This window comes from Lactuca serriola, chromosome 4 (assembly GCF_051521515.1).
Source record: "Lactuca serriola cultivar US96UC23 chromosome 4, Lser_US96UC23_V15, whole genome shotgun sequence".
NCBI classification, from domain to species: Eukaryota; Viridiplantae; Streptophyta; class Magnoliopsida; order Asterales; family Asteraceae; genus Lactuca; species Lactuca serriola.
In genome coordinates this window covers 30,335,676-30,346,018 of record NC_136411.1, presented here as the reverse complement: position 1 = coordinate 30,346,018, position 10,343 = coordinate 30,335,676, and the positions used below count along the sequence as shown (strand labels likewise).

At 34.6% G+C, this 10,343-nt stretch overlaps 2 protein-coding genes across 2 annotated transcripts; one reads left to right on the top strand and one right to left on the bottom strand.

Moving 5' to 3' along the window:
- Positions 1-4,807: 4,807 nt before the first annotated feature.
- LOC145098169 (uncharacterized) lies at positions 4,808-5,356 on the bottom strand. The gene has a single exon (XM_079035834.1). The coding sequence runs from the start codon at positions 5,354-5,356 to the stop codon at positions 4,808-4,810; it is 549 nt and encodes a 182-aa protein (XP_078891960.1).
- A 1,416-nt stretch (positions 5,357-6,772) lies between these two features.
- On the top strand, positions 6,773-8,407 carry LOC145098168 (uncharacterized). Its single transcript, XM_079035833.1, has 3 exons — positions 6,773-6,995; positions 7,205-7,461; positions 8,345-8,407. The coding sequence occupies exons 1-3, from the start codon at positions 6,773-6,775 to the stop codon at positions 8,405-8,407; spliced, it is 543 nt and encodes a 180-aa protein (XP_078891959.1).
- The last annotated feature ends 1,936 nt before the right edge of the window (positions 8,408-10,343 follow it).

Sequence of the window (10,343 nt, the reverse complement as noted above, 5' to 3'; positions counted from 1 at the left end):
AGGATTGTCAGCATGATATCTAACAGAGGACTGTAAGATCCCTTATCTAAAGGACAAGATTGATTAGATCAGAGTTTGACAGCATCTTTGGGAGCTACAATTGCAAACCGAATTGTACTTGTGCATATAGTTACTAGACTTATCCAAGTGGGAGACTGTTGGAATAGTGTCTAAGGCTGCAACTATATTAGGCAAGTATTTGACCCGGTTGTGCATGGTCCTTTTAGGTTGCCTTCACCATAGCAACTTGATAGGATGATTTATTAAGAGAGAGTAAATATTATTAGTATATTATGAGAATAATATAAAGAATAATATATTGTTATTTGATTAATATAAGTCATAAATTAATTGGAATTAATTTGGTGACTTAAAGAGATTAATTAAATAAGAGGGTATAAACTGTCAGTTGTTTGATAGTTAAACTTTAGACTGTAAATCCATATTGATATGCATTGGACGGATTCTAGAAGCTAAGGATAACTTCAAATCGTCCAAGGGGTTATCTAAGGAATGGATTTGGATAGCCTTAAGAGAAGATTATCCAATTAGGGTTTAGGTTGTAACCCTTAAGGAGTCTACAAGTATAAATAGACCCTATAACAAAGGGAAATCGACACTTCATCTAAAGTAAGAAAACCCTGGCCGATTTCCTCCCTCTCCTCTCTCCCAAATCATCCTCCTTGCTATTTGGTGTTTGTAAGCCATTAGAGGAGTGACAATTGTGACTCTAGAAGCTCCAAGACAACAAGATCAACAAGGAATTCAAAGGTATGATGCTAGATCTGTTTCAATATTGTTATTACACCTAAATAGTCATTAGAAGTCTTGGATTCAAAGCATGTTTGATTAGAAAGACTAGATCCAAGCATTAGGGTTTTGCATGCGCACATAGGAAAGTTCTTATGGCTAAAACCCATCACAAACAACATACTATGGGTCCAATCAACCATCGAGTTGGAATACCCCAGGACCTCAACCATTGGGTTGGAATGCCAACACACTATGGGTCCAATCAACCATCGGGTTGGAATACCCGAGGCCCTCAACCATCAGGTTGGAATGCCAACATACTATATGTCCAATCAACCATCGGGTTGGAAAACCCCAGACCCTCAACCATCGGGTTGGAATGCTAACATACTACGGGTCCAATCATCCTCGGGATATAATACCCTCGACCCACAACCATTAGGTTGGAATGCCAACATACTATGGGTCCAATCAACCATCAGGTTGGAATACCTCACTACCAATCAAACATGTGCACCTATATCAGATAATCATGTAACATTCTATAGGGATAACATACTAGGGTCCAATCATCCTCGGGATGGAATACCCTCAACTACCAATCAAACATGTGCACATATAACAGGTAATCACATAACAGTCTACAGACAGTCAAGCAGATCTAGCAGATCACTAAGCATGGCAAGATCCTATCTACCAGGATTCCGATCTAACCGATCATAACCACATAGAAACATCTTATCTACCAGGATACCGATCTAACCGATCATAACCACATAGAAACATCTTATCTACCAGGATACCGATCAACATATCACACTAATAATAAAGCAGGATAACAATCCAAATGGACGACCTTGGTGCCTTCGACCCTTGAGTATAGTGAGGAAAACTCACCTCACAAGTAGCACTGGATGATAATGTCAAACTCCCCAAAACAACTCCAAAATCAACCACCTACAATCATCATAGGACCAATTTTATCAAGACCCAAATTACCAAAGTACCCTTAGAAGTCAAACTTGGTCAACTTGTTGAGTGCAGCTTACAGACTCGTCGAGTTTCTTCAGAATTTAGAAAATCGTGAAAACCTGAGTCAACTCGCTGAGTTATCAAACAACTCGTTGATTCCATACAGTGTCCAGAAGATCGGGAAAACCCTAACAAACTCGTCGAGTTATCTCAGTAACTCGCCGAGTTCATGCAGAATCCAGAAAGCAGGAAACCCTCATCCAACTCATCGAGTTGACTATGCAACTCGTTGAGTTCCTTCAGTCCTTTTCTCATTCAGACGCTTTTAAGTGAAGCCAAGGCTCCAAACTGTAGATCTAGCCTCTTAGGGCGTAGTTACCACGTAAAGTTTCCAACTTTACATGCATACAAGGCTTCAAGAAGCTAAAACACCCAAAACTAGTCTTAGGAAGAGGTTTAGGGCATGGAGAAGGGCCAAAGCTTGATAAATTCGAGAGCTTTATGTCCCTGAGTGCCTAGAGGAGTCCAGATCTGAACTCCTCACTTCAAAACGTGCTCAATACCAGAAATGCCTCAAATATAAGCTAGAAATGACCCTAAACTCTTGAATGAAGAGATCTAACAAGAGAATGTTCAAGATAATGACTTTTTACCTTCAAATGAATGCCAAAACAAAGTAGATGTTGAATCTACAAGCTCCTTCTCGTTCTAAGCTTCTCAATCTTCAAGTCTCTTCAAGACATGCACTAAACACACTTTTAGCCTTATACACTCAAAATAAAAGTTTAACTCGATTAGGTTTTGTTTCTGGACGTGAAAGGTGGTAAGGAGGCTGGAGGGAGGACTTAAGGTCATTTAAATAGGATGAAAACCCTAAAAATTAGGGTTTTCATGTTCAAAGTCAACTCGTCGAATTGGGTCCTCCAACTCGTCGAGTAGGTTCTAGAATACACACGACTTTATCAGTTTCTACAAGACGAGTTGGGGTAGCTAACTCGTTGAGTAGGTCTATAGTTATGAATATAAAAGCTTTAAAATTTATATGCGGGAGTCGGGATGTTACAATAAAGTGCATCAAGTTTGTTAAATAATCAGAAACACTTAATACACTTTAAGTTAAAGAATTAATATGTTGATGCAAATTAAAAACAATTGAACCATCAGCCTTATTGTAAGTTTAATACAACTCAGTCCAAATATCAAAAGCAAATTCAGAACATTCATGACCATCACATATAGACTCGGATAAAGATCCTAAGATCCAAGAACAAACAATAGCATTCACACACTCCCACTTAAGAGATTTAACATAATCATCTTTATGTTTAACAACAATACCATCTACAAATCCAATTTATTTCGAGCTTTCAGAGCTCTTGTCACATAACTCCTCCAAACTCTAAAATTTTTAGTTCCAAGAAGTTTACAACTAATTATAGTGGTAACAATGTTATCAAAAGTATGCAAATAAAGTGGATCATCAAAACCAACATATTAATTCTTATTAGAAGATTCACCGGACTCAGCAGCAGGACCACCAATGATAATACAAACAAGAAAAACTTACAAATAAGAAATCACACACAAAGAAGGGCAAAGAGACAAACAAGAACAGCACAGAAGAAACAATCCCATGCAAAAAGTCCAAACACATAAGAAAGTGTGCGAAACTCACATTGATTCCACTTAAATGCTCTACAAGGCAGCAAAGTAGTTTCGTTAGATCAGAAATGATTTATCGCTGAAGTAGAACCGACATTCAAATGCCAAGAATCACCTTCGTTTATAGAACTTGTTTGTACAGGTTTAACATTGATCGACTATCTTAGCATTGACCATTATGATAACAATGGTTAACCTAAGCATTTACTACTAAGCGCCATATTTACAACTAAACATAGTGATGAAGAACTATTGGAGACGACGACCACCAAACATGATCATAATTACAGATTACGTACAAAGATCCGATCCAGGGGGAACAAAAGACAACATGAGAAAACCCTAAATTGCCAAACTACTCTATAGATCTAGATCTAGATCTAGACGCAGAACAACAAATCAAGAACAAGGAGAACCTCGCTCTGATACCATGAACAAAAACTAGATCTAAACAACATTAACAATTCTTTTATTTGAATAACAATTAGTTAGTTCTGAAAGAACTTACAAGTCAAAAACTCACCATAAACACTCGATCACTCATATTACAAGAAGCCTCACTACAACGCTCTGCCTATACTACTCTCAACCCTAATATATGAACCTAAGGATTATAGACACCAAGACTGAAAACCCTAATCAACGAACCCTAAACTAGAAAGAAGAGACGAAGAGTACATGAGAGTGATCTGTGTATTCTGAACCAACACTTACACACACACAAACATTATATACAACGTGTCTAATCCGGATCCGGGTAAAACATGCATGCTTATTGATCTTTGACCGATAGTGCGCCTCAATCCACCATTTTCCAATAAATACAAGAAACACCCTCTTGCAATAAATCCTTTACAAACATAGTACACAAATATAAAATAAATAATATATAAAGAAAGGATACGTAAACGGATATACCAATGAACAGTTTGAGGAACATCAATCAATGATATCAATATTCTCAACAAGACACTCTTAATTCAAGGGTTTTTCTTTATTTTTTTTAAAAAGTTCTAAAAGCTTCTTACCGAATTTCATGTTTGTTTATTGATGAATAAATGACCTTGACCACATTTGTGATTTGTCTTTTTCTATTTTTTTAATTTTACGTCAAACCTAATCCTAATATTTTACTAATTTTAGTTGTTATAGAATGCATTCGTTTTATATACATTGTCCTCCTTCGTACATGAATATAAAATATGTGTTCAATTCAAACATGTTGATTATCACCTACGTTGTAGTGACCTCGATTATTTTATAACCTTTCCTCGAAACTTTTAAATATTTATACCATTTCCAAAATTAAAACTATAGTTATCCTGAAAGTGACAATTGATAAGCGGATAACGGAGTTCCTTTTAATCAAGTAGCATATACAAAGAAAACCAGACAACACGTATAATTAAATCAAGGATAACTAAACCGAACTTTTGATCATCGGAAAAGTAAAATCCGGCGAATGGGCGACCCTTGGTGACCTTGGAGATCTCGGAGGGAACTCCGAAACTTGATGCCCATCACAATTATAATATATTACCCCTGAAAACTCTGGCGGCTGACACTTCACTCCCATCAATATCTCTTTCTGCCACAAACCACCTTGTCCAAATCCTTCCTCCACCGCTGCATCACTACCACCACCATCATGACCCCTTCCTCTCTTATGGTTGACGATGAACGATGTCATAGCCTTATTGCTTATGGTGGTGATCAATTGCTTTGGAGACCTTAAGGGTGATCTTGGTGCAAACTTTTCTTGATAATTATCTTCTCGACTTGAATCACACATCTTCTCAGTAGTACCACCGATGTTATCTGTACTTCCTTGATCTTTTCTTGATGCTCGTCTTGCATGGTTGGCACACAATGCGACTATGGCAGACACCACGACAAATAGGCCTATTCCAAGGGGTATGGAGATGCCAACATGATTGTTAGCAACATGCATCACACTCAAACGTACCATTTTGGTTGATAATATGATATGATAGAAGAAAGAAAAGAGATACCATGTCTTGTTTTATTTTCGTGTGTATATATAGAGAGTTGGTGGTTAATATGTATTTAATATTCTTGGAAGGTAGAAGGAAACGGTAGAAGGAAAAGGATGTTCAACCTCTAGCTAGTAGTAGGATTGATAAATGTTTTTTTAGATAACTATGGAAGTTCTTAAGCTTTAGTGGGGTTTACAATTTTATTATACAAAAGAAAGTGGCATGATTAGTGTTATAAGACGTGAATCTAATAATAATACCATTTTTTTTGGTGATATATGAGTAATAAAATTCATTTCCAATCCAAAGAAATCATTAAACCAATTTATAGATGATAAACAAATAAGTAATATCAACATGATAAAACATATTAAAAACCGTTACAATTTTTATGAGTCAATTAAGAAATTGAGAATTGAGATGTTGGAACTTTTATATAAAAGGGCATTAACTTAACTTCTAGAAAGATAATGTATTTCTTGAAGATTGATAAGATTAAAGTTATTAATTGTTAGTTTAGGAGAAGAATACATCATCATACCCACAAATGCCAATGGGAGATTGTTAAGTCAACCCTCTTATTGCTGCTTTTGTAGACTTTAATTTCATGATTTCTATAGTTTGACCGTGTCTTCTCTAATTGGACACAAAACCGACTTTAGGTGTTTATGAAAAGTTCGACCTTAGTCTTGACCAATTCCACAACCACTTCTTTTTCCAATTCTTTAATACTAGAAATTAATCATACAATATTTGTAATACTTCTAAGTGCAATCAGTTTCAAAACCATCTACAACTTGTGAAGTTCTTTTTTTTTCTTCTATAATAAGATTAGAAGTGTTATTTGATACTTAACTTTAAGCTGTCTCCAAGATTTAAAATATTGGTTGAATACATGACTAATGATGAATAACTATTTTTTAGCCAAAATAGTTTCCAAGGTTTTCGTGAAACAATTTAATGGTTCGATAATTCCTTTTGATTTACAAAGATATCTAAATACAGATTCAAGTTGATTAAATACATAATGAATTAAAGTGTATTTCTTTTTGAAAGGACAACTTATATTGAATTGACAATTGATTTCATACCGAAAGCTACTTCTATATGAAAATACATTATCTAATTAACTAACTTACTAAACAGAAAACCTTCACAAACTTGCATTGCCTAACTCGATGTTTGAACAGGATCTCCAACTAATTTAGAGACACGGAAATTTATTTTATTTAAAGCCTCCAACCAAATTTAGTTGCAGGAAAATATTACAACTAACCGTTTTAATACTAAAAAAGTCCCTTGAATCTACACAAAGTTGATGTGTCATGTCAATCGATTTCTCTCTTTCTTCCGGACACACTTGAACCACTTGACATAATTACGTAATCATGGGCAAGAAGATTAAAAAACAAGTGCTTATTTTTAAAGTTGACTTTGATAAGGTGTTTGATTCGTTAAATTGGAGATATTTGGACTCTATTTTGGAACAAATGAATTTTGGAGATAAATGGAAGAAGTGGATTTGGGGTTGTCTTTCTTTCGGAAAAGTTTCTATTTTAGTAAATAGTTCAACCACTAAAGAATTTGCTATAAAGAGAGGTGTGAGGCAAGGTGATCCTTTATCACACCTTTTCATATGGAAGGGCTAAATGTTTCTATGAAGGAAGCTTGTGACCGACATATCTTTAAAGATATTTCTTTACATCATGGTGGGACTCTTTTATCATATCTTATGTATGCGGATGATGTGTTGTTTATGAGGGGTGGTCCGAGATGAACTTTTTAAATCTAAATCGAATTCTTATGTGTTTTTTTTCTAGCCTCGGGGCTAAAGGTTAACCATAGTAAAAGCAAAGTTCTATGTATTGGGGTGGATAACATTGATACTGCTAGGCTTGCTAGCATTATGCATTGTGAACCCGCTTCATTTCATTTTTCTTATCTTAGTCTTCCTATCGGGGCAAATATGAAGCTTGCTAGGAATTGGAACCCCATTGTGGAGAAATTCAAAGCTAAATTATCATTATGGAAAGCCAGATCTCTCTCGTTTGGTGGTAGACTCACTCTTGTGAAATCTGTGCTAATTAAGTAGCCTGCCTTTATATTATTTTTCAATTTTTAAAGCTCCAAATTTTTTTTTGAGCTGTTGGAGGAAAATAGGAGGAGATTTTTATGGGGTGGTAATGATAATAAAAATAAGACAAAATTGCAAAAATGGTCCCTATGGTATGCATTTTTTTGGGGTTTAGTCCAAACCACGACTTTTTTGGATTGGTGGTCATTTTGAGTTAGTTTTGTTGCGTTTTTGGTCCCTCCAACTAGTGAAATGACTATAATACCCTTAGGACATTACATGCGTACACGATATATATATATATATATATATATATATATATATATATATATATATATGTTGGCCCAAATTAATTAATTAATTTCTTTTTCATTTAAGTTAAATAAAAAAAAACATAAAAAATAAATCAAAAGGGCATTACAGTAATTATAGTTTACTGAGGGACCAAATCAGCAACAAAACTAGCTCAAAATAACCACTAATCCAAAAAAATCGGGGTTTGAACTAAAACCCCACAAAAAAAATGAATACCACAGGGACCATTTTTGCAATTTTGTCTAAAAATAAAATTAATTCGGTAGCTTGGGAGGTGGTCATTAAGCCCAAGAACTTGGGAGGATTTGGAGTGGAGTGTCTTAGATCTATGAATATTGCGCTTCTTTCGAAATGGTTGTGGAGGTTAAAAGTTGAAGATAATACTCTTTGGTCCTCTTGTATTAGAGTTATTCATAACACAAATTACATGGGAAGCCTTTAGCTAAGTGCGGCATTCCTGGGACATGGCTCACGATCTATCATAGTATTTGGGAGTTGGAGGAATGAAATATTTGTCTTGATGATTTTTTTTTTTTTTTTTTTTTTTTTTTTTTTTTTTTTTTTTTTTTAGAAAACAGACCTGGAAATAGAACTTATTTTTGGAAAGATAAGTGGTGTGGAGATACAATTCTGAAAGATACTTTTCAAGCTTTATACAAAACTAGTTTACAACAAGTGAGAACAACGATTATAAAATTAATTAGACTTTCGTAGTAAAAGCTTAAAATTATAAATCAATTATTATTTCAAATAAATTATTAATTAAGGGATATTTTTTTGGTTATATAAAATTATAATCGTTGATTTAAATAAATACATGAAATTATAGCACCTTATAATATATATTTATTTTATTTTATTTTTTATTCTAATGTTATTAATTTAATGTAATTAGAGTGTGAAATTTAAAATTTGAAACTTGAAATGAAAAATAAATTATTAATTTAATGTAATTAGAGTGAGAAATTTACAATTTAAAATTTAAAATGAAGAATTAATAGATTGACATGTGACATGATAAGTGACATATAATATTAACAAAGATTTTTAATATTGTGACACTTGTCAATATGAGAATAAACTTATTTATTTATTAGAATAGGAATTGGAGTGGGGTGTCTTAAATCTATGAATATTGCGCTTCTTGCAAACTGGTTGTGGAAGTTAAAAGTTGAAGATAATACTCTTTGGTCCTCTTGTATTAGGGAGGAGGGAGTCGTTCCCTCTCAACCCACTGAACCCACTATCACATCAATTTTCGTCTCTTCTTTATCTTCATCTTTACCAACGCACAACACACGGAAATCTTATATTTCTCAACCCACTCAATTAAAAAAAAAATACAAAACAACTAAGGTACAAGTTTTAAAACACATGGTACAAGAGAAATAAGAAAGAGAAAGTAGAGAGAGATGATGAAGTGGGTTAGTGAAACCAATAAACCAATCCGTTGAAGCGGGAGTGGTACCGTTAGTAATTCTATTGCTAATTAAGATTTTACCTTTGATTGTTTTGTATTTTTTTAACTGAGTGGGTTCAAAAAGATAGAGTTTCTGTGTGTTGTGGGTTGGGAAAGATGAAGAAAAATAAAAAGAGAAAAATTGATGTGGTAGTGAGTTCAGTGGGTTGGGAGGGAATGACTCCCTCCTCCCTTAGAGCTATTCATAACACAAATTGCATTGATGGGAAGCCTATAGCTAAGTGCGGCATTCCCGGTACATGGCTTGCGATCTATTGTAGTATTTGGGAGTTGGAGGAATGAAATATTTGTCTTGATGATCTTTTTTGCAGGAAACAGGCCTGGAAATAGAACTTATTTTTGGAAAGATAAGTGGTGTGGAGATAGAATTCTGAAAGATACTTTTCCAGCTTTATACAAAATAGAGTCAAATAAAAACTGTAAAGTTTCAGATATGTTTGAAGGCGAAGATGGGGTTGTTTTCCATACGGAGCAGAAGAGACAACCAATGAGGGGCAAGGAGATGGAAGAGCTAGACGGTTTAGCAGCTACTGTGGCGGGTTTACATATATCCGTTTCCCAGGATACGTGGGTGTGGAAAGCTAATTCTTTGGGGCACTTCTCGGTTTCGTCTCTCAGGGGCTGATGGTGTTAAATTTGGGTGTGAATAGTGGCATGGTTGATTTTCATTGGATAAGTTGGGTTTCTACCAAAATTAATTGTTTTGTATGGAGGATTATATGTAATAAGATCCCGATGACTACTAATCTTTCTCTTAGGGAGGAGGGAGTCTTTCCCTCCCAACCCACTGAATCCACTATCACATCAAATTTTGTCTCTTCTTTTTCTTCATCTTTCTCAACCCACTCAACCCTTTCAATTAAAAAAATACTAAACAACTAAGATACAAGTTTTAAAACACATGGTACAAGAGAAAATGAGAGAGAAAAAGTAGAGAGAGATGATGAAGTGGGTTAGTGAAACCAATCAACCAACTCGATGAAGCGGGAATGGTACCGCCGGTAACTCTATTGCTAATACAAATTTTTTACCTTTGATTTTTTTTGTATTTTTATAATTGAATGGGTTAAGTGAGTTCAAAAAGATAGGG